Genomic DNA, 25,514 nt, shown 5'->3' with positions numbered 1-25,514 from the left:
CGAGGATATTTGTACAGAGCACAGCTGTCTCTCTCCGGACAGCAGTCGAGATCTTTGCGTTGGACCGCAGTGCATGTTGTATTGGAGATATAAGAGATAAAATGTAGTAAATGTGTACAGAAGGTTGATTTACAACTTGGATGTTTAGCAAATTTTTGTATTTATATATTTTGTTTCTTTGTACACAGCGCTACCATGTCTTGGTGTGCAAGATCTCCATATCAGTCCCGAAATTACAGCGAAAATCTCCACAGCTGTGCAAAGTAAGGAATTATCTATTCTAAACCACCTTCCATGTTGAAGTGATGTCATCAGAACAGTTTTAATAACATGACATTTGCTCCATGTCTTCCCGTACAAAGGGGCCATCAGGAGACCTGCATACAATGGAGCTTGGATTGGCTCTAAAGGCGCTCAAATCTCCCCAATGAACTTTATATTAGTTGCTCCCGTTAAATCTGTTAAATATTCCATTGTACAGTGGAACCTCGGATTACGAATATAATCCGTTCCAGGAGAATGCTCGTAATCCAAAGTACTTGCATATCAAAGCGAGTTTCCCCATTGAAGCCAATGGACTTCAATGGTCAATAATTAGTTCTGCATTGACTTCAATGGCATGCAATACCACATGTGGCCAGAGGTGGGGGGCGCCGGAGACCCTCGGGAAGGCCCGAGGACAGCTCGGCTGAACTCAGAAAGGCTTGGGAACGGAGTATTTCCAAGTTTTTCCGAGCATTTCCAAATAACTCCGCTCGGCTCTGGCATCCCCCCCACACACACACACACACGTCTCAAACCAAACGCAGTACTGCACACCACTGCGGCTTAAATCCTGCCTGTTTTGCAAGACAACACTCGCAAACCGAGTCAGAATTTAAAAAAATACAGTGCTCGTATTGCGAAACGCTCGTTAACCGCGTTACTCGCAATCCGAGGTTTCAGTTGTTGACCTAATGATCATCTCCTCTTGAACCGGATTGTTGGAAAATTTGTGTTAAATCTGCACATGCATCCAATCGGCTGCAGCACTGATCAGTGTATTCCTGCTCTCAGAATGGCACAGCAAAAAAGACTTCTTCATTCCTGTAGTTGTTTGGTAAAGACTTTGATCCCTATTTAAATATAGACCCACTTAGGATAGCACAAGGTATACGTTGAAGATTTATATACAGTGCCTTGCGAAAGTATTCGGCCCCCTTGAACTTTGCGACCTTTTGCCACATTTCAGGCTTCAAACATAAAGATATAAAACTGTAATTTTTTTTGAAGAATCAACAACAAGTGGGACACAATCATGAAGTGGAACGAAATTTATTGGATATTTCAAACTTTTTTAACCAATAAAAAACTGAAAAATTGGGGCGTTCAAAATTATTCAGCCCCTTTTACTTTCAGTGCAGCAAACTCTCTCCAGAAGTTCAGTGAGGATCTCTGAATGATCCAATGTTGACCTAAATGACTAATGATGATAAATAGAATCCACCTGTGTGTAATGAAGTCTCCGTATAAATGCGCCTGCACTGTGATAGTCTCAGAGGTCCGTTTAAAGCGCAGAGAGCATCATGAAGAACAAGGAACACACCAGGCAGGTCCGAGATACTGTTGTGGAGAAGTTTAAAGCCGGATTTGGATACAAAAAGATTTCCCAAGCTTTAAACATCCCAAGGAGCACTGTGCAAGCGATAATATTGAAATTGAAGGAGTATCAGACCACTGCAAATCTACGAAGACCTGGCCGTCCCTCTAAACTTTCAGCTCATACAAGGAGAAGACTGATCAGAGATGCAGCCAAGAGGCCCATGATCACTCTGGATGAACTGCAGAGATCTACAGCTGAGATGGGAGACTCTGTCCATAGGACAACAATCAGTACCTGTATACTGCACAAATCTGGCCTTTATGGAAGAGTGGCAAGAAGAAAGCCATTTCTTAAAGATATCCATAAAAAGTGTCGTTTTAAAGTTTGCCACAAGCCACCTGGGAGACACACAAACATGTGGAAGAAGGTGCTCTGGTCAGATGAAACCAAAATCGAACTTTTTGGCAACAATGCAAAACGTTATGTTTGGCGTAAAAGCAACACAGCTCATCACCCTGAACACACCATCCACACTGTGAAACATGGTGGTGGCAGCATCATGGTTTGGACCTGCTTTTCTTCAGCAGGGACAGGGAAGATGGTTAAAATTGATGGGAAGATGGATGGAGCCAAATACAGGACCATTCTGGAAGAAAACCTGATGGAGTCTGCAAAAAACCTGAGACTGGGACGGAGATTTGTCTTCCAACAAGACAATGATCCAAAACATAAAGCGAAATCTACAATGGAATGGTTCACAAATAAACATATCCAGGTTTTAGAATGGCCAAGTCAAAGTCCAGACCTGAATCCAATCGAGAATCTGTGGAAAGAACTGAAAACTGCTGTTCACAAACGCTCTCCATCCAACCTCACTGAGCTCGAGCGGTTTTGCAAGGAGGAATGGGCAAAAATTTCAGTCTCTCGATGTGCAAAACTGATAGAGACATACCCCAAGCCACTTACAGCTGTAATCGCAGCAAAAGGTGGCGCTACAAAGTATTAACTTAAGGGGGCTGAATAATTTTGCACGCCCAATTTTTCAGTTTTTTATTTGTTAAAAAAGTTTGAAATATCCAATAAATTTTGTTCCACTTCATGATTGTCTCCCACTTGTTGTTTCTTTAAAAAAAAATACAGTTTTATATCTTTATGTTTGAAGCCTGAAATGTGGCAAAAAGGTCGCAAAGTTCAAGGGGGCCGAATACTTTCGCAAGGCACTGTACCTTCGATGCAGCTGCCCACCCTTTGCCCTCCATTGGAACTACATACATACTGTCTAAGCTGGTATTTGGAATATATCCTAAGCAGGACATTGCCTTCTTTCTTCGCCCCCCTTGTTTGGGGGGGTTTGTTTGGTGGCCCCTTGGCGGATTTTCCCAGGCGGTCCAACCTGCAGTGTCTTGGTCCATTTGTGTCAGACCGCATTAAATTAAATCTTTTGTTGGATCCTTCTAAACTACAATTTACTTTTTAACTTGACCCATAATCACTGCACCCCTTCAAGCCCTTGAAGAAGCTGACAAAGGCGAAACACGTTGAGGTGAGTTACTCACCCCCCCCCATGTGATATTTTTTACATATATGTGAAGTTATTACAATTCTCATTATAACATACTGTTTAAAGACACAGGGAGGGGGTGTCACTATCTTTGAGGGTGCTTCTGGGTTTTTCAATGATGTGTGATTATTTAGCTTTTGATGTTTTCAAGGGGCATCTGTGAACCCCAGTTAGTTTTTAAAATTTGTACATTAAAGTACATTTTTTTAATTGTGTGATAATTATACTGATTTTAACACCTTTTAAAAGCCGGCAGCTGCTGACTTTTAATAATAGGACACTTACCTGTCCTGGAGTCCAATGATGTCGGCTCTGCAGCTGATGTTTCCATCAGCTGTTGGGTGCTGCCATAGCGGGTAAGGCAGGGGGCCCGCGGAGCCCTCTGATGTGGTCCGCGACCTCCTGCTCTGGGATGGACTAGAATAGAATACTGTTATTACAGGTCAGTTTATTACTAAAATCACAGTGTATATATGGGCATATCTGTTCTGCAGGGGTTACTGGGCTGCTTTCAAACTGATCCGCAGATGCAGAGCAGCGCACACATGCGGGTTACCTGCACTGAGCCACAGGCCCATTTCCCACGGTCAGTCCGACCCAATTGGACCCTCCATTCACCTCTAAGGAGTAGCAGATGTAAATGGACTTCCACCTGCTCCGCTCATTGTGGCCCGCGACTGGTTACCAAGTCGCTTAGGTGGCCCTAGCTCTTCAAAAGGTTGGGCACCCCTGGGGTAAGGGAACCCAGCAGTGTAGTCTTACGGCTTTACGCTGGGTTCGTACTGCGCATGTGTGAGGCACCGCTGCGCTCTCCTACTGGTCTGGTGGCGAGGGAAGGAGGGAGTCGAGCTGCTGATGTAATGTGCCACGGCCGGACTCCTGGAAGTGGGGACAGCATACCTGTCAATGACTTCTGGGACAAGATACCTGTCAATGACTTTGGGGACAAGATACCTGTCAATGACTTCGGGGACAGGATACTTGTCAATGACTTCGGGGACAGGATACCTGTCAATGACTTTGGGGACAAGATACCGGTCAATGACTTTGGGGACAGGATACCTGTCAATGACTTCGGGGACAGGATACTTGTCAATGACTTCGGGGACAGGATACCTGTCAATGACTTTGGGGACAAGATACCGGTCAATGACTTTGGGGACAGGATACCTGTCAATGACTTCGGGGACAGGATACTTGTCAATGACTTCGGGGACAGGATACCTGTCAATGACTTTGGGGACAAGATACCGGTCAATGACTTTGGGGACAGGATACCGGTCAATGACTTTGGGGACAGGATACTTGTCAATGACTTTGGGGACAGGATACCTGTCAATGACTTTGGGGACAGGAGACCTGTCAATGACTTTGGGGACAGGAGACCTGTCGATGACTTTGGGGACAGGAGACCTGTCGATGACTTTGGGGACAGGAGACCTGTCGATGACTTTGGGGACAGGAGACCTGTCGATGACTTTGGGGACAGGAGACCTGTCGATGACTTTGGGGACAGGAGACCTGTCGATGACTTTGGGGACAGGATACCTGTCAATGACAGGTAAACTGCTCACCCCCCGAAGGTACCAAATATAGCACCGGAGGGGGGAGGAGACAAATTAACAGAAGTTCCTCTTTTGGGTGGAACTCCGCTTTCAAGTCCCCCCTCTAGTTCTTTTAATATTTTTTTCAATTGTCTTACATAATCTTGTTTACCATTAATATAGTTAAAAAAAAATTGTCTGTTTGTTCTACTTTATTTTGCACCCTGTTATTTGGTTTTAGGTTTTTGTGGCCTTGATTTCCTTTAGCATGCTAAAGCATAGATGAATTTTAGTGACTGGGTTTACATCTTTAATCTGTCTGTTGTATTTACCGCCATTGGCGATGTACAAAACAGGTCAGACCAGTTCTGTGGTCAGAAGAGGCCTACCCTTAATCCTGTCTGCCTATGTGTGTACCTTGGGGGGTCTTGGACTCTGTATGCAGAGGACAATGATCTGAGTCATTTTTTTAGTGATAATAATGGACATGTTGGTACAGGAGCCATGACACAGCGGTGAGCCAGGTGATACCTGAAGCCATGAGGACTTTATTCTCCAGTTTGTGGGTTTTGGCTTAACTCGGCAAACAAGAGGTTAATTGCTTAACCATCAATTATTTTTATGCCCACCCAAACTGCAGTCTTATCCTTTTGTTTTAGAAATTACACGATGACTATGGTCATGTATCTGTTTGTAATATAGAAAAACAACGGGCATAGCCTGCTTTTGAGCATGTGATACATGAACCCCCATTTGTTTTATGGACGGAATTTAAGAACCTATATTTACCCATGAAGGGAAAAGTAACAAGTTTTGCTTCAATGCCCCCCTACTCAGCAGCTGTAAATATTCATCTTTGGTCTGCTGATTTGGTAAGTCTGCGGGAGCAAATAAAACACCTGCTACTTAGGAGGCCGCTGAGCTAATTGATCCCCAACTATCCAAGTAAAGGGCCACTTTACTGTCCCTCTGACTTTGAGGGGGGCCAGGACTGTGGCCAGTGTGTATAGAAAATGCCCTGACAGTGCGGGAAAATAAAGGCCCATCGTTGTTTTTAGGGATAGGAATAGTGCCCCATCATTGGTGTCAGTGGGAGGAAATGTGCCCAAACCACTGGTGTCAATGGGAGGAATAGTGCCCAATCATTTGTGTCCGTGGTAGGAATACTGCTCAAATCACTGGTGTTAATGGGAGGAATAGTGTCCCATCATTTGTGTCAGTGGTAGGAATACTGCTCAAATCACTGGTGTTAATGGGAGGAATAGTGTCCCATCATTGGTGTTAGTGGAAGGAATAGGGTCTTATTATTTGTGTCATTGGAAGGAATAGTACCCCATCTTTAGTGTCATTGGAAGGAATAGTGCCCCATCACTTTTGTCTATGGGAGGAATAGTGCCCCATCACTGGTGTCAGTGCTAGGAATAGTACCTCATCATTGGTGTCAGTGGAAGGGCTAGTGCCTCATCATTGGTGTCAGTGGGAGAAATAGTGTGCCATCATTGCAGTTGGTATGGAGAAATAGTGCCCCTTCATTGGTGTAAAGTGGGAGAAATAGTGCCCCATCATGGTGGTATCGGTGGAAGTAATAATGCCCCAATGCTCATTTAAATGGGGAAAAATAGTACCCCATTGTTGGTGTCATTAGGAGGAATAGTACCCCCATCGTTGGTGTTGGTGGGAGGAATATACCCCATCATTGGTGTCAGTAAAAGGAATGGTACCCCATTGTCGGGGTCCGTGGGAGGAATAGTGTTTTGCATCAGTAAGAAGACTAGTGCCCCAAATGCTGACTAAAGGCAAGCAAAGAGCTGCATTCAGCCCCAGGCTGCAGTTTGGTGACCAATGATGTAGCTCATTAATTGACTCATTGATCACTGATTGACCCAGTGCTGTCTCATGGGGTCAGGGAGACACCTTAACTATGTGAAAGATCTGACTGAAGCGGCTCTATGCTTACACAGGTTGTTTTTTCCCCTCAGCAGCAGAACAGACCAATCATGGGGTGGAGGTAAGTACATGCTGCTGTGGGGGGGTAGGTGGATGTGAAGGAAATCAAGTAAAGCAAAAGATGGAACAACAATGTGCATAGACATGGTGTAACACAAACACAACAATAATGTACAGAATCTCACATTTCTGATAAATGTATTCATTATTTGTAGCTGGGATTCATCTCTATCAGTCATTTTCTGACTCCATGTCTGTCCCATATCTTCCAGGAATGTTCTGTTCGGCCCCTCTGGACATCCTTTTTCTGCTCGATGGCTCGAATAGTATAGGCAAAGGAAGCTTTGAGCGCTCCAAGCACTTTGCAGTGAGGTTGTGTGACGCTCTGGATATCAGCGCAGATCGGGTCAGTACCATATCTCTACTTGTCTTATTAGTGTCCTGTTAATAATGTAGCGTGTAGCTGTAGCGTTTGTCCACAGAATTGTGTATTTAGCTGCTTCTGATATGTTTGTAGCCACACAATCGCCTCTCTGAGCTGTACTGAAGTCACTTTACACTCTTCTGCGCTCATCATCTCCACTATAATCTTCCTGAGGGCAGTGGTTGGAGGACACAGGACTGCGGTGTGGACGGTGTGGTTTTTATGAATTTTTTCTAAAGCTGCCCCAAAACCACGAGCACGCCATGTTCAGCGCTACTGATCCAGTTCTATCCAGACAGAGAAAGGAATTGGGCAGTGGGGTAGTTGCTGCTGGCCGTTAACCACTTGACCACTGGAAGATTTACCCCCCTTCTTGAGCAGGCCATTTTTTGCTGTACGACTATGAGTTACTTTACCTAGCAATTGCACAGTCATGCAATGCTGCACATAAATTAAATGTATGTCATTTTTTCCGCACACATATAGAGCTTAGAGCTTTCTGATGGTGGTATTTGCTCACCACTGGGTCTTTTATTTTCTTGTGCTATAAACGAAAAAAGCAGACAATTTAAAAAAAAAAAGTTTTTTTACTTTCTGCTATAAAATATATTTAATAAAGAAAATCGAATTTCTTCATAAATTTAGGTCAGTAAGCATTCTGCTACATATTTTTGGTGAAAAAAAAATCCTAATAAGCGTATTGATTGGTTTACGCACAAGTTAAAGTGTTTACAAACTATGGGATATATATACTGGGATTTGTCTTTATTTTTATATTATTAATGGCGATCAGCGACTTAAAGCAGTACTGCGATATTGCGGCGGACAATTTTTGACACTTTGTAGGAACCAGTGACACCAATACAGCGATCAGTGCTAAAAATATTCACGGTCACTGTCCTAATGACCTTGGCTGGGAAGGGGTTAAACATCTAGGGTGATTAAAGCGGGAGTTCACCCGTACATAACACTTTTTCCCCTTAGATGAATGCTCGTTTTGTCTAGGGGAATCGGCTAGTTGTTTTAAAATATGAGCTGTACTTACCGTTTACGAGATGCATCTTCTCCGCCGCTTTCCGGGTATGGGCTGCGGGACTGGGTGTTCCTATTTTGATTGACAGTCTTCCGAGAGGCTTCCGGCGGTCGCATCCATCGCGTCACGATTTTCCGAAAGAAGCCGAACGTCGGTGCGCAGGCGCAGTATAGAGCCGCACCGATGTTCGGCTTCTTTCGGCTACTAGTGACGTGATGGATGCGACCGTCGGAAGCCTCTCGGAAGACTGTCAATCAAGAAGGAACGCCCGCTCCCGAAGACCCATACCCAGAAGCGGCGGAGAAGATGCATCTCGAAAACGGTAAGTACGGCTCATATTTTAAAACAACTACCCGATTCCCCTAGACAAAACGAGCAGGAATCTAAGGGGAAAAAAGAAAAAAAAACTTCATTGGGTGAACTCCCGCTTTAAAGGGTTAAATGTGTGCCTAACAAGTGTTTGTGTTTACTATGTGGTGCTGTTGCTATGGGATGTGCTGGATTTTATATTTAGGGGGAAAAAAGCAGCACATCCCCGCTCACAGGACAGAGCTCTGCCTTGTTTACATAGTTTTGTCTTTCTCCTCGCCAATCAGTGGGTGCCAGGGGACATCTATTGACCAACACCCACAGTCATGTGTTTGCCAAGTGGTTAATGTGCCCTATCAAGATGACCCATGTAAGGGATATGGTAATAAACATAGCATACTAGCTCATTATGAATTACTTACCTGAGATCGAAGCGACTCTCGTTCCTCACCTCTGCCGCCACCATTAATACCCGATTTACTTCCGGTTATCGCGACTCCGGCGCTGTGATTGTCCGGAGCCGCTAAGACGTCACTCCCTCACATGCGCGCGGGAGGCGTCAGTGATGGCACGATCGCCCTCACTAACGACTCGCTCAGTGTGCCTGCGCTGGTGCAGATTTTCCTGCAAATATATCCTAAACCGTGTAGGTTTAGGAGATATTTGTTGCACCTACAGGTAAGCCTTAATCTAAGCTTGCCTGTAGGTTAAAGTGGTCTGTATGGGTTTACAACCACTTTAAGAGCAAGCAGTTTACACTACATGACAGCCAGGGACTCCACTGATGATCGATTTCCCAATAATATGATTATTATGTCAACTGATATAGTGATCACTTGCAGGCTAGAGGCTCCATTGACGAAATTGAAATGCTTCAACCTGCAGATGAACAAAGCCACATTCCAGCTGTTCTGTTTATCTGCAGTGCCTTTTTTTTTCTACTAGTGTAACTGTGAGATACAGTTGCAATATTTAAAAAAAATAAAGGAAACAGAAAAGTGTAACATTTTGGTGCATGTCTGCCCTTAATGAAAAGGAATATGGTATTTTAAGTAAAATGTCTACTTTAAAAGTCTGTATTTTACCCCCATTACTAACAGCTATGACATGCAGACAAGGAGGGGTGGCTCTTTTTTTTCTGCACATGTATGACTGTAGTGTTACCTGCATTATAAAATATACTATGTAGATATAGATGGAAACATTGCTTGGCAGAGATAAAATACTGCAGGTAAATCTCACCATTGTGGGAGGGGAAGAGACACAAACTACTGGGGGGAGGGGCAGAGACACAATCTACTGGGGGGGGTCTCACCATTGTGGGAGGGGCAGAGGCATAAACTATAGCAGGAAATCTCACTGTTGTGGGAGGGGCAGAGACACAAACCATTGCAGAATTGTGTGTGTGTGTGGGGGGGGGGGGGGGGGGGGGGTAGACAAGCTATTGCAGGAAATCCGCCCCCTTGTGGGAGGGGCAGAGATGCAAAGTACTGGGGGGTCTCACCATTGTGGGAGGGGCAGAGACACAAACCATTGCAGGATTGTGTGTGTGTGTGGGGGTAGACGCTATTGCAGGAAATTCCCCCATTGTGGGAGGGGCAGAGACACACTACTGGGGGGGAGGGGCAGAGACACAAACTACTGGGGGGGAGGGGCAGAGACACAGGAGGAGGGAAATCTCTGCACTGGAGCCCTATAGAATAAATACATCCATTCAGTATCCACAATAGAATACATGGAAAGTGTTAGTCTCTTTAGATGCCTCTGGTTTTACTATCTTGGTCCCTCATTTGCAGCAAGCTTGTTATTAAGCGGTAGATGTAATATTGACGTTGAAGGATTGCAGTGCGCAGTGTGACCTGTACAGCAGCATTACCCAGAGAATTAAAATTCCTCTGTTAATCCAGCAAAGTGCTGAAGATCAGGCGTCTGAGAGGCCACTTCTCGGAGGAATGAGAGAAGGGTTCCTGTAATTACTGTAGGGCATTAAATAAAGCCGCAATTTACAGGAGCTGCCAGTTACTTGTGCCTATCTTGATCTGTGTTTACTCCGAGTGCAATGTCTGTATATACTCCACTACAGCAAATACACCAAAGAGGAGGACGCGTTCTAATCTCACAGAATACTGAGCTTTGTTTTTCAGTGATTAAATTAGGTAATGTCTGTGTTGCCTTTATAGCAGGGCTCAAAATTTCAAGTCCTGAGCTACTAGAGAGGCATCAAGAGTTACTCGCCCCCAGTTACCCCACCTAATTCATACACTGCCCTGCGCCTAATTGCACCCGTAAACACGCCCTCGTAGATTATCTCATGGAATGACAATGTTTTATGCAGAATCAAGTTACAAAATTAAATATTACCAACAACAACGTTAACAAAATGGGACAGGGCACTGGGGGCAGACCAGAGGGACAGGGCTCTGGGGGCAGACCAGAGGGACAGGGCACTGGGGGCAGACCAGAGGGACAGGGCACTAGAACTGAGTCTCTTCCCCATTCTCTTGCTGTCTCCTCTGCAACTCCCATCCATCCTCTCTCTCTCTCCCTCTCCTATTCATCTCATCATCAGGAGCCTGTGTGTGTGGCTCCATGCTTGCATGTCCCCACTTCCCCCTTTTATTCAGGCTGGCAGAGAGGAGAGGAGCTGCAGCACAGCGGGAGGGAGTACAATCCAGCGCTGAGATCCACACAACTGCACAGCCATTGACACCATAGCAGAGCGCACACTGACACTGCACAGCGCATTGAGACCAGTCTGTTCACAGTGCTCAGGCTAAACTGGTGGACACTTACATGGAGCACAAGGAGAAGAAAACGGCACAAACTAGAAAGCTGCCGCTCTCATGTCAGGGCAACTTTCAGTGAGCGCTGCACCGGAGTGGTAATTTTTGCAATCCTCCACCTCACTCATTACTTTCTGCTCTCCAGCTACATTGGTCGGGGCCCGGGGGAGGGGGGCAGGCTCAGAGAGGTCATACTGTTAGGTCCCATGGCTTAATGAGAATTGTAAGGAGAGCACCTGTGTACTGCTCTGCCTGTGCGCGGCTCAACAGACTACTTTTCCCGAGCATGCACCTTTCCTCTTCGGCCGCCAATCTCATCGGGGCTCTAAGTGTAGGCACAGATTGGAGGGAGATTGGTCATGCAGCCCTGTCATCACTCGCCCCCAGATTAAATCCACTCGCCAAATGCTAGTAGGCGAGTGGAAATTTTGAGGGCTGCTTTATAGCATAGCATAATTTTTTTTTTTATTTTTTTTTTTATTGTTTTTCTATTGACGCTCAGAGCAGGGCTCAGCCCCACCCCTCTCCCTCCTCACTGGCTGTGATTGAAGGGAGTTGATGGTGTCTGAGCCAATGAGGAGGGGGAGAACTGCTGTTTCTGTGCACATCACTGGATCAGGCTCAGATAAGTATTTGTGGGGGGTGCACACACAGAAGATTTTTTACCTTCATGCTTAGAGTTTCATAATACAATTATATAGTATCAGGATTATATAGGATTAAGTTTACAGAAAACCAGAGCTGTTTGTTACTATTTTTGCAGTGGAGTTGATTTTACTAAATTTAAATAGACTTTACACTTTGCAAGTGCAGTTGCTCCCGAGCTTAATAAATTAGGTAAAGCTTCCACATTGCAAAGAATACCCAATCGCATGCAAGGAAAAAAAAATGAATTTTTGCTTGCACATGATTGGATGATGTAAGTCAGTAGAGCTTCCTTCATTTACTGTAGTCTGGAGCAACTGCACTTAAAAATGTTCCTTTAGTAAATCCACCCCATAGTTTAGAAGTTTTATAATTTTATTTTTGGCATATTATAGGGTCACATAGTATCAGGGTTTAAGGGGTTCTAAAGCCTCAAGGCCTTCTATGCATGAAGGTAAAAAAACTCACATACTTTCTCATATTTAACGGAGCCCCAATCATGATCCAGCGCTGTGCATGAGAGCTACAGCGCCTCCTGGCTTTGTCCCCCCTCCCTGGGCTGATCCATAGCAGCTTCTGTCAATCAACTCCAGTGACTGGGGAGTGGGGGGGGGGCAGAACCGAGTCCCACTGAGGGGCCAGGAGCACCAGTGGGAGACTCGAGAAGAGGAGGATCAGGGCTGCTCTGTTGTGCAATTCTATTCTGTATTTTTACATTTTCCTTTTCAACCACTTTACATCTTCAGATCTGCAACGCTGTGCCCAAATAAAATGGATGTCCTTTTTTCCCACAAATAGAGCGTTCTTTTGGGGGCCTTTGATCACCTCTATGGTTTTTATTTTTTGTGCTATAAACAAAAAAAGACCGACACTTTTTAAAAAAAGCAACCATTTTTTTTTACTTTCTGCCCAAAAAACGTTTTTTTTTATTATATTTCTTTATCAATACACAGAATATACATATTTTTGGTAAATAATAAAAAAAAAAATCCCAAAAAGCATATATTGGTTTGCGCAAAAGTTATAGCGTCTACATACTATGGGATATTTTTATGGAATTTTTTATTTACTTTTTTTTTTTTTTTTTTTTTACTATTAATGGCGGCCATCAGCGACTTCAAGAGGGACTGCAATATTGTGCCGTACAAATCGGACACTAAGTGACACTTTTTTGGGGACCAGCGACACCAATACAGTCATTAGAGCTAAAAAAAAAAAAATACTATTGACACTTGCAGGAGAAGGGGTTAACGTCAAGGGTGATTTTATGCTGAAGGGCCACTCTGCCGCAGTATATGTAGGTGGGGCAGTCCGGCAGCGGTAAAGTGATTTGTAAAGTCTCAAGGTTTTTTACCTTAATGCATTAAAGTGAAAAAACATCTTTGCTGCAGCTCCCCCCCCCTCTCTTTTTATTACCTGAGCCCGATCTGATCCAGCAATAAGCACAAGCCCAGCAGCTCCAGCTCCTCATTGGACAGATTGATAGCAGCAAGTGCCATTGGATCCCGCTGCTGTGAATGAAATCCAGTGACACAGAAGCTGGGGGCAGGGCCGAGTCCCATTGTCTGTGTCACAGACACAGCAGTGGGACTTGGCACAGGTGCCCCCATGGAAAACGGCTTTCCGTGGGGGCACCCGATGAAGGGGAGGAGCGCACCCCAGAAGCGGAGGATCGGGGTTGCTCTGTGCAAAACCCTTGCACAAAGCAGGTACCGTATTTATCGCGGTATAGCGTGCTCCCGCGTATACCGCGCACCCCTAAAGTTGCCCCGAATCCTGTGGAAAAAAAGTTTTTTTTGCACTTACAGTTTTGGTGTCTTGTGCGGCGTCCATCGGCGGCCTCGTCGGGTCCGGCGTCCGTCTGCGGCTTCGGGTGTCCTCTTCGTCGGGTCCGGCGTCCTTCTGCGGCGTCCTCGCGTCCTCCCCGTTTGTTCCCCGCGCCGAGTTTGAATACTGCGCCGACATATACAGAGCGCAGTACACTTGTGTATTGTCGGGCAGGCTCGGCAACTCTCGCGCTGACGTCCTGTACGTCCAGGACGTGAGCGCGGAAGGAGCCGAGACTGCCCAACTATACCCGAGTGTACTGCGCTCGGTACATTTCGGCGCAGTATTCAAACTCGGCGCGGGTATCGGCGTATACCGCGCACCCACGATTTTGCCCTGATTTTCAGCGCAAAAAATTGCGCGGTATACGCCGATAAATACGGTAAGTATACCACGTTTGTTATTTTTATTAGAAAAATGTTTTACCTTTACAGCCGCTTTAAGGTTATAATGTTACATTTATGTACAATAAGGGTATTTGTTGCATGGTATTAGGTTTTAGGGTTATGGAGAACCAGGCTTTGATAATATTAGGGGTTTCATAATATTGAAGTTAAATATTATCAGCATTTGGGTTCTATAGCCTCAAGGCCCCTTTCTCATGGAGTGGATTTGCCAGCTTCTGGATTTGTTCTTATGATGATTGCCGATTTCTGTATCTTTCTCCAAATTTTTAAAGCAGCAAAATGTTATGTTATTCCTGTAAATTAACTTGTTCAAATTCACCTCTCTGATCTGATGCTTTAATAAATAATTTTGACTATTTTCTTCTGTGTAGGTGAGAGTGGGGGTCATTCAGTACAGCACCACGCCACAGCTAGAATTCCGCCTTGATTCGTTCTTTACTAAGGAAGACCTTCAGGGGAAGATAAAGGCCATTGTCCTCAAGTACGTCCTGTTCAGCGTTTTTATAATAATTCAGACTCCTTTGAAATAACAGATGGCGAATTCCTCATTTTGTCTGACATTTTCTGTGGTAACAGACAGTTTATTTAAAGTGGTTGTAAACCCACTATTTGGACTTTTACCTACAGGTAAGCCTACAACATGGCTTACCTGTAGGTAAGGATAATATCTCCTAAACCTGCACGGTTTAGGAGATATTACCCCCGCAATGCGGGCGGCGCATGCGCAGGGGGGAATCCACGGCTGAAGGACCGGCATCGCCGGACCCTGCCGATTTTAAATCTCCCGCGCGCACGCGCGGGAGTGACGTCATCGCCGCTCCAGCCAATCACAGCGCTGGAGCGGCGATACCCGGAAGACACGCCGGAGCAAGATGACATCCTGCTCGGCGTGGACCAGGTAAGTGGTACACACCTCGTTCCGAGGTAAGTATTTCATAATAGGCTAGTATGCGGTGCATACTAGCCTATTATGCCTTTTGCATTGCAGGTTTGGGGAAAAAAAAAAAAAGTTTATGCGGTTTACAACCGCTTTAAATAAGCAGTAGGTTTATTCAAAGCTTTTTTAAATAAATACATATAATTTTGAAGGTCAGAAGTAAGGATATTTTAAAATGAAGGTGACAAAATATGAGAGGTTTTTGGGGGTTATTTTACGACACACAAATTTCGACTATTTAAAAAGAAAGACACGCAAGTCTTCTGCAGCCTAAAATGTCTGATAACATTTCGATGTCCATTAGATGCGACAGTATGAATTGGAGTTGTAGCCACACAGGAACTATCACATAAAATCTCATGCCAGGCAAAGGCTTTTTTTTTTATTTTCAGTTTTGGGTGGTGTAGGGTAAGAGGTAGATCCACGTACCTCGGCGCATTAATACGCTGGACGCAGCGTATCTAAGATACACTACGCCGCCGCAACTTATTTTTTTTTTCCGAATCCTGAAAGAATTTGCGCCGTAAGTTACGGCGGCGTAGTGTAATGACGCGGAATTCAAATGGATGTAATGGGGGCGTGTTTTATGTTAATACGTCGTGACCCGACGTAAACAATGTTTTTTTTAACTGCGCATGCGCCGTCCGTGGGGGTATCCCAGTTAGCATGCTCGAAATTAACCCGGAACAAGCCAATGCTCACGACGGTGAAATGTAGGTGTGTGTTATACGCCTGTGCGTGTTATGTGCAGATAAATACGGTAATTAAACAATACTAACATAATGTAAAACTACATAAAAGTCTGGATCACAAACGAGATTAAATCCTCACATTCAACACTCACAGAGAAGAATAATCATTTGATGGGATGGCCAGAGTCCAAAATCCTTTTCTGTGGCGCATCGTGGTTGTAATAGTCTGTCACTGATGGTATTCCTCTGGCTGGCTAGTGTATTGTGGAGTGGGTGGGGTATATTGGCCAAGATAGAATGTACCTTGGGCAACATTCACATCACTGAATCTATGCCACCCTTAGCCTGCTTCCCCAACATGCCACCATATACAGGAGAGAACTGGCCACAACAGACTCCTAAAACATCTTCAGAATCCTCTGGCAGAGGTTAAAAGACCTCAACCTCCTCAAAAACACGAGGCAGCTTTGACTCTGCCTATAGAGCACTTTGGTGTTCTTACTCCAGTCCAATTTATTATCAAAGTGCACCCCAGATACTTGTAATTCTGTACTACAGTGTTTCTCAACCTTTTCATCAGAAGAACCCTTGAAGTAACTTTCCGTTCTCAAGGAACCCCTGCTAAAATATACTATAGGTACAATTCGTGATACATTAGTGTGATGGTCAGTGGGAAGAATGCTCCTTACATTTGTGGTCATTGGGGAAAAAATAATACCTGATGGCTAAAAAGATGAAAGCTGTCCGTGGGAACTTATGTGAGAGGCAGAAATTGCTCAAGTAACCCCCTAGCAACCTCTAGAAGAACCCTAGTTGAGAAACCCTGCTCTACTATATACAAGTCCACTCCTTGGATGGAGACAGGGGTCACTGGCGCCTTCCTTCTCAAATCCACAATTAGGGATGAGCGCCGGCGTGTTCGCACACTCCACGTGCAGAGCCCGCCAGAAAGTCGGCACGGCGCTGCACTAATCTCAGGCAGTGAGACATTTCCCGATCTCTGTAGTCGAGCATCGGGACAATGTCTCCCTGCCTGTGATTAGCGCAGTGCCGTGCCGACTTCCTGTGGGGCTCTGCACGTGGAGTGTGCGAACACGCCAGAGCTTATCCCTATACACAATCAGTGTTGTCACATTTAGATACAGATGATTATCCTCGCACCATGTGACAAAGTTCTCCACCACAGTCCTATTCTCAGTCTCTTCCCCATCTTTAATACATCCCACTACCGCGGAGTGTTCAAAAAAACTTCTGAAGATGATAAAACTCTGATAGCTCAAATCAGTGGTATAGACAGTGTCATAGAATTTCTGGCTGTTTGCAGAGCAGAAAGACAGATATCTTGTCTCTAATTCATCTTAGTGAAATAAGCCATCTTTAAACTAAATAGGTTCACTTACCATTCATACAAAAAGACACCATCACCCATCAGCTTGTTATCAAGTCACCATCATCGCCATCATTGCCCCTCGTGGCTTAGCACAGCTCATTTTATTCACACAAACAGGAAGTGATCACTCCACCAGTTAATCACCTCCCCCATGGAAGTGGTCATCACAGGATGTCCCCTTGACACAGCAAACACCATATAAGGAAATTCCTTCTGACAGGAAGTCCCATAGAATACATGAATAGAATATAATACAATACAATGAATAGAAATACATACAATGCTGGCTAAAGTATTATGGGCCTGTCTGGGCAGGGAGTGCATGTGCCTTTCCTGACTCCAGAAACGACCACAAGCTCTCATATTAATCGCTGATAGAATCCTTAATCTGAGCCATTCCATAGAATAATGCATATCCAGATTATACCCTTATTATAGGTGGAATGGAGGCCATCTACAGGCGCACGCTACGAATCCCAACCCATGCTGATCAGACAAGACCCAGATAAGAGCGCACATCTGTCCATAACCACTAGTTTGTTTGCGGAGTGAGCGCATCCCCTCCTCAACGATCGTCGGTGCTAAATGCACAGAGGGCCCCTCGCCGGCGGACATACGCCCACGCCGCAAACATCACACTCCACCCTCAAGACATTTTCTACTACCAGACGAGATTCAACCAGCTTTAGACTGCCCCAGTCAGTTCTATTTAGAGCGGGTTGTGGTATTACTAAGACTGGGTGCCATTATGACAATACAGATTAAATACATCTTGAAATTTCAACAACCGTAAAGAGAAAGGGATAGAGAAATGTCCTCTATGTATTGCTTAGCATCCTATCGCACACCCAGTCTTGCAAAAGCACATGGGGCACTCAGGTCCCACTGGTGACATTGGATTTGTTCAAAGCATTGTAGAGACACAGGAGGACAGTACAGCAACACTTGCAGAGGTTACAGAGGACAGGTAAGGTTTCAGAAGCAGTGGGGCTCAATTTAGACATAATGTTGTGTTTCTCGATTGCCTAGTACCGCTTTGCAATTTAAAGTTGTGCCATTTAGGAGAGCTATCTCCTGAATGACCGTGGTATCAATCGGGTAAGCCGACCCCTTATTTTTAATGACATTGGTGAAACCTGAAAGTGCCAGCAGCTTCACACCAGAGAGGAGACCCAGCACTGGATCCTGGAGGAGGTGGGTGGGGCATTCGCCTTGATATACACGTTAAAGTCCAGGGGTGCTTTTCACATAAAGCCTCATTCAGCTAAATTTCTCACAATCTAATACTACAGATGAGTTCCATTGTCAATAATACTTTGTCTCAGTCTCTTCCCTCATGTTTGATTCTCCTTGTATCCCCTTCTTAGAGGAGGCAGCACAGAAACTAGCCTGGCTCTGAAGTACATTCTTCGTAAGGGCTTTCCTGGAGGACGTGACTCTTCTGTGCCAAAAATTCTCATTATCCTATCAGATGGCAAGTCTCAGGGAAATCTTGGTGGTCCAGCAGCACAGATTAAAGAGAGCGGAATTGAGGTGTTTGCTATTGGAGTCAGGTTTCCAAGGTGAGGAGAATGTGTTCTTGTGTTGTCACTTTGTACTTGTGACATTGATTTCCCACTAGACATGTGCGTTTTAATTTCTTTAGAAACCGAAATTTTAATGAAATTGCATTATTTGGTAATTCATATGTGTCTGAATCACAATAGTAAAGAATTTCAACTAGTCCGAAATCAATTATAAGGAAACAACTGAATGTATTGCCCGATGTGAAACGTGGGCCAAGTCCCGTTCTTGGTTCTTGGACCTCAAAGGCTTTGTAGAGTTTTAGGTGGGATACAGTCCACATTTCACCTGTTAGCCAGACCCAGTATTAGTCTCAGCTGTCCACAGGCTTTTTTTTTTTAATATGTGAACTAACTGGTGCACAGGGCTAACTTCCTATTGCTCTCTCTGTCGTGGGAGCCTGCTGCTGGGTGAAAAGCTGCATGCTGAAAGAACACTATTAAGATGCATGTACTGTTTGTTTTGTGGAATGCATTAAGGGGTACCCTGCTTTTCAGGAACTGACCTGAGTTTAATTGAGGGCTTGAATGAGCAGATGTTTTGTTCATTTTATGGTATCGTCTCTGTAAAAAAAATCTCTCCTGAACTGTATGTGTTTTTCTGCCTTGCTGTACACAAGTGCAGGACAAACCTGCTTTATCTGTTCCTGGGTTTCTTTTTCTTGTGCATAGTATATTGCCATTATCAATTAAGCCAGTCCCCCTTGCAAATGCTGATGGTTATATTTGCTCCTGCATTTCCCTCACAGATGGTCAGAGCTTCACTCCTTAGCCAGCAATGCAGTGGAAGAACATGTATTCTTTGCTGAACACGTGGATGATGCTGTGAATGGTTTGTGCAGCTCTCTAAGTCATTCAACGGTATGCAGCGCAGTTCCCGCAGGTAAATTCCTCCGTAGAATTCTATGCCTGACACCTATGGATTTCCAGAACTCAGAATTGGACCTAATTATGAAAACTGTGGGCAAAGATGACTTGTGCAATTGGAAAATGTTGACAACACTGCTGTTTAGTTAGTCCGGTAATACTATTAGCGTGTATTTAAAGCTTAATTATTATTTTTTGACTGTGGACAAAGTAGGGGAAGGGTTGGATTCTTTGTCAGGTTTTTATTTTTGGAGTTAAGACTAAATAAAAACACTACATAAGACACGGCCTTTAGTCCACTAATCACTGAATTAAAAAAAAAAAATGCATTTACAACCAACCTTTTTCAGAATACATTTTTGTCAGGGACAGGGGGCTGTTATTACTGAGAAATGCAGAAGCATATCAGGGGCTGCTTGTTTAAAAGATGTCTTAGTGGTGCACCAGGAGTCGCAACATGACACAGGTGCACTTGGGGTCATGGTGTGCACTAGAAGTCAATAGATAATATGTGGACTAGGAGTGCACTTGTAGTTACTGGGAGGATGGAGTCCCTACATGTCACGTGGACTGGGAGTGCACTTGTAGTTACTGGGAGGACTGGAGTCACTACATGTCACGTGGACTGGGAGTGCACTTGTTACTGGGAGCACAAGAGTCACTACGTTACATGGACTAGGAGTAAACTTGTAGTCATTACTAGGGGGCACAGAGTACCCAGAAGATGGAGGGCACAGGAACACAGGTAAATATTGCAGCAGCTGAGCGTTGCTCAAACTTATTCTCCTAATTGGAGTGACGCTGAATCCCAGGAGAGGTGGGTGTTACATTGTTCACCCGTCCTGATCTCGTTATTGCAGTTAATATTTTGAACCCTAATGAAGAAGGTGAAACCTGGCTCCCCAAACCTTCAGGCTTTTTTTTTTTTTTTTTTTTAATGGATTAAGAATCTGGTGTGGGTCTTTTAGTTGCCCCTCAACTCCTAAATGTCTTCCGAGACGTCCTAGCAGAAGGTTTTGACTTTTGGAACAGCCTAGCCAAAATCCTTGTTCTCCGAATTAATAATACCTCACTTCATGCACTTCATTTAGAAGCAGCTTTAGATCCCATCCTGGGCTTTTTAGGTTTTTGTTGCTGTCTGTATCCCCTCTGGGGAGATTCCCCTCTCCGTTTTTCTTGATAACCATTGTCATTGGGATTATAATAGAGAATCTAATATTTTGAGCTGTCACCAGAATAGAAGTAGAGGGAAAATCTTCCAGAAAGGACACCTGTTCCAGCAACAAGTAAGAGAGGATTTCTCTTCCTTTTGGAGAGATTTCCTCTAATTTCCTGTGTCTTAAGACGGGAAGTAAAGGTAAATCTCCCCAAAAAGACACCATAAAAAAAAACTATTGTTTTTTTTTTCTACTTCCTTACTCTAACCACAATTAGGCCAGCCATACATGGTTCAAATCTTGGCTGGTTCAGGAGGAACTAGCCAAGATTTGAACCTATAATGGGCAGGCTAAATGTACCACCTGCCGGATTCGCTGCCGATTATCACAAGCGGCTGCTATAGCCACTTGCGATAATTACTGTCTTCCCCTGGCTGCAGGAAAGAAATTCGCACCATCTATGACCTGCCTTTTATAGGCATCAGATAACATTTTTATTGTAAGCCTGTCACCAGGCAGAAGAGAGGCCTCGTCTTGTAGTGTGCTTACATGAAATTACTGGTGGGAAGTTGGCTTTGAATACCTTTACTTTAAGGTTAGAATATTTTAAGTTTCATAAAGTATTGAAATGTTTGTTTGTATCTCTAGGTGTTAAATCTGAACTCTGGGCACAAAAACGTTGTATTCCTCAATAGACACAAAGGGGTTGATTTACTAAAACTGTAGAGTGCAAAATCTGGTGCAGCTTCCAGTTTTATTTTGTCAAAGCTTAATTGAACAAGCTTCACCAGATTTTGCACTCTCCAGTTTTAGTAAATCAATCCCAAATAATAGAAAACCACTTTGTGCACACCAAATGCCTTTACACACCCAGATATTACCTGATAAAAGTGGCAGTGATGTCATCACTGTGCTGCACATAGCCTAAGAGGAGCTGTGGGAGGGGCCTAGCAGCTCCACCGACTACATGCTGCCTGCAGGAAACTACAGGAGAGACAATTTACTCTGCACAAGGATAGAAAAATCAGCAGTGAGCGATCTTTATTACAGGTAAAGTCTTGCACTGGATTACTGCACAGATCTGAAAGAAATACACAAAGAACACCGATATTTAAGAAGAATACACGTCTCTTGTATTCAGACAATATTTGCTTATCCCTGAGTTCAGTTTTATTTTTTTTACAAATTTTTTATTTTAGTCAAAGGACATGGTACAAGACCCAAAACTCGGGAAAATACAGTCCGTTGCATTACATGTTACAGCAATTAGACACAACATAAAATGCTGAGTTCAGTTTTAAGAGATCTTGTATGGGTATTGTTGAGAATATCTTTATATTGGTGTACTGATTGGTACTTCTGGTGTGTAATGTTCCTCAGGGTGCAGTGTACAGTCTTATTCATGTGAGCGGCGGACTCTGGAGACGGTGAAAGAACTTGCTGGGAACTACGTGTGCTGGAGAGGCTCGGCTGCGCCCAGCCATGTGTTTGCTGGACACTGTCCCTTCTACAGGTTTGTCTCTTCTATTTAACCTTTTCATTCAGACTAGAGATTTCACCTTCTGTAAAACTGGCTTGGGTTGTATGTGATAAAAACCAGAGCAGGTAGATATGCACCCAATAAATACCCAGTAACTGCCTACCACTGCCATGTTACAATAGTCATTGTGCCTGATAAATGATCGGTGATGCAGAGTGAGAAATTGCAACAGGAAAATGATGTGCAAAATTGTTGCAAATGCCGCCACATTATTTTTCTCTTTCGTTCATAGACGGACACAGCATTCTTTGACATTAGGGTTATATCCGCTTTCACTAGGAGAGTTTAGGCAGAAAAAAAGCACTTAAAGTGTTAACAAACACAAACCTCAGTGCAGCTCCTCCCAGGGGGCGTGGCCCCCCCGGTATAACCCACACCCTGCTCCAGCAGCCTCAGTTTTTTCCTGCCTAACGTCAGGAGAGTCAGGCACTCTGGAGTTCCTGTACTCTGGAGATTTTTTTCTTGCGATTTTCTCGCTTTTTATTATTTTGTTCCTGCATTTTTGGAATCCTGTGATTCTTCTATCAACAGCCGACTGGGTGACAGGCTGGGTCCTCGACTCTTGTAGTCCCCCCAGGTTCGGCCATCGAGCGTGTGCCGGCCCTCAGCTTTGGGACGTCCACGACAGGCCCCGTTGCTCCAGGGGCGGCCGGGGAACTTTTTGTTCTAGGGCACACATATGACCGGTCTCTATGGCCTTGTCACAGTGTGTCTGGCCGACAGCCATGCCGTTTAGCGGACGTTGGTTCTGTCTGGGATACCTCCAGCCGGTGGTCGCAGGACGGGTAAGTAGTGGCCTCTTGCTCAGGTAAGTGGTCTGGCTGGAATTTTCCCCGGGGGAGGTCGACTGAGGGTTTGCCCTGCTTTCCTCTCTCCCTTTTTTCCTCTCCCTCCTTCCCAGTTTCTGGGTGACGGCCGTGAGCTGGGGGCCCCCTTTTGAGGGGCTCAGTCTGACCTGGGGGCTGCTACTGCTGTGGGTGCTGTGTTTTTCTGGGCTGCCATATGTGCGGAGGGGGTCCTGTGGGCCTGTGTACTGCGTGTGTCACTGGGGCTTTGCTGTGTGTGTTTTTGAAAAAGCCGCCGTTTTCGGGCGCCATTTTGCCGCTGACGGCGGTGTTTTATGGCACAGTTGTAATTGCGGCGGCCATTTTCTCGGAGCCCGCAGACATATCGGCGGCCATCTTGATACAGCTCTTGTGCCTAGGATGACGGCGCGTACGGCTCTGCATTTTTTCCTTTGGATGGCGCGGCACAGGCAGCGTTTTTGGCTCTCGGCAGCGGCGGTCTGGTCGGACGGTGAGTCCTCTGGGGGGGGTTTCCCTGTTCTCTGTGGCGGCTGGGGGGATGTCCTGTGGAGCCTGCCAGTACTAGGGGATGTTAACCCTTAGTGTCCCTATTCCTGCGGCCTTCAGGGATGCTGTGCTGGCAGTCCCTGAGGCGTTTTGGGTCAGGATGGGAGTGTTGGTGGGATGTGGGAATTGCACTTGTTCCCCCCTCTGCCTCTCTCTGGGTATTTTTTCTGACAGGGAATCAGGCCTCGCTGAGGCGTCTGGTTTTGTTTTTTTTGTCAGTAGCTGCTGGCTGAAACCCACACGGACTGTGAGGATGGCCCTGTTTCAGGGTCAGCACTTGATGGTGCTGTTGTTGGGGCTCTTAACACTGCGGTGCGGGTTACCATGGTTAGCTATGGTGGTTTCGGAGGTGGCATCAGTGGTGTCAGTCCCTTTTGGGTTCCGTGCCGCCCCGCACCGCAATATGTGTTTTTTCCTTGTGTTCCATGTCTGGAATATGTTGTGCAAGGATTGGGATCAGTCGCAGGGTACAAAATGCTTTGCGGTCTGTCCCCTCTTTTTTGGGGAGGATTCCTGTATCAGGGTGTCTCTCTCCCCCCCCCCCCCCCCCCCTGTGTTCAGCTGGGTAGCTTGTTTTTAAAACAAGGCTGCCACATTACCTGTGGAAGGGGCTCCCGCTTTTGGGGACTCCGCTGATAGGGGTGCTGTGAATGTGGTCGCTCCATATTCACAGCGGGGGGGGGGGGGGGGGGCGGTGGTGAGTCCGGTTTTGTCGCAGACATTTCCCGGACGGGGAGCTGGAGGCGCAGAATGCTTCTATGACCTGCGTGGTCCTGACCGACCAGTTGGTACTAGGTCAGATATTTGTCTGTGTCGACCCTGGATATGCTCCCCTTGCTCTCCAGAGCCTCCGCCATGTTTTCTGCCCTGCCTTGTATGGCTGGGGGTTGGTCTGCGGACGGTCTTTTCAGTAGTCCCTGGTGGTATTGCCCTGTGGGGGTGTACGCAGGGGTGTCTCTGATTGTCATCATAAAAGATGCCACGGGCGGTGTGAGCACTCTGCTCCCGCAATCTAAAAAAGGGTAGGTGCCTCACTGTAGACGAGGGCCCTCATTTACTGTTCCCCATGCGTTTTTGTTTTCGCCCGCCAAGTGCGGCAGGAAAACATTTTTTTCTGGGGGCTAGGACGTCCACTGAGGACACAGGCGCCCCGGGTGCCGCAAGCCCAGCAAGCCTGCTTCCGCTTGGAGGTTTGCCTCCGCTCGCATCTCGGGTGGGGGGCTGGCTCCGCGAATTCGCGGCTCGGTGGAGGTCTCTCCTCTCCGTCCGTTGGGGTTGCGAGGTAGTTTCCTCTGGGTGCGAGATAGGATTTCTCTCTTGTCTACCAAACAGGTTTTTTCCCTCCATCCTCTGGCTCGCCGGTTGGCTCTGTCAGGGGCTGTCCAGGATCTTCTGGTCAGGGGAGTGATTGTGCCAGTTCCCTCGTGGAACAGGCTCGGGGGTTTTTCTCCAATCTGTTTTGTGGTCCCCAAAGGAGGACGGGGTCCGTCCAATCCTGGGCCTCAGGCCCTTGTTTGTTTTTGGTCAAAATGCAAACTTTCAGGATGGGGTTTTTCTGGCGTCCTTGGATGCCGTGAACGTGTACCTGCATGTTCCCATATGCTCAAAGCACCAGAGATTCTGGACTTTGCGGTCAGGGAGGACCATTTTTCATTTTGTGGCCCTCCCGCTCGGCTTGGTGTCGACACCACAGGTTTTCACCGAGGTGCTCGTCCCGATACTGGCCCGGCTGTGGCAGCGGGGGTTTGTTATTGTGGGATGTCTGTACGACATTCTCCTACGAGCTTCCTCGAGCTCTGAATTAGTGGAGCCGTGTCTGTCACGTGTCAGACTCTCCAAGAGTTTGGCTGACTTCTGTTTTGTCCAGAAGTCAGTGTTGGTCCCGTCTCAGGGACTGGAATTCCTGGGACTAGTCCTGGATTTCGCCGGGGCGGGAGTTTTTTTCTCCTAACGGA

The 25,514-nt window shown here is 45.7% G+C and overlaps 1 protein-coding gene across 1 annotated transcript in view; it reads left to right on the top strand.

The window, feature by feature from the left end:
• Positions 1-25,514, top strand: part of VWA2 (von Willebrand factor A domain containing 2) — an 88,985-nt gene that overhangs the window by 35,248 nt on the left and 28,223 nt on the right. Inside the window, exons 3-8 of the mRNA XM_040361567.1 lie at positions 189-263; positions 6,907-7,040; positions 14,434-14,543; positions 18,449-18,643; positions 19,393-19,526; positions 22,048-22,180. Of these exons, the coding sequence (XP_040217501.1) occupies positions 189-263; positions 6,907-7,040; positions 14,434-14,543; positions 18,449-18,643; positions 19,393-19,526; positions 22,048-22,180 (781 nt within the window). The remainder of the gene's footprint in view (positions 1-188; positions 264-6,906; positions 7,041-14,433; positions 14,544-18,448; positions 18,644-19,392; positions 19,527-22,047; positions 22,181-25,514) is intronic.

The sequence above is a fragment of the Rana temporaria genome, chromosome 8, assembly GCF_905171775.1.
Source record: "Rana temporaria chromosome 8, aRanTem1.1, whole genome shotgun sequence".
In the NCBI taxonomy this organism is placed as follows: Eukaryota; Metazoa; Chordata; class Amphibia; order Anura; family Ranidae; genus Rana; species Rana temporaria.
This window is presented reverse-complemented; position numbering and strand designations above follow the sequence as displayed.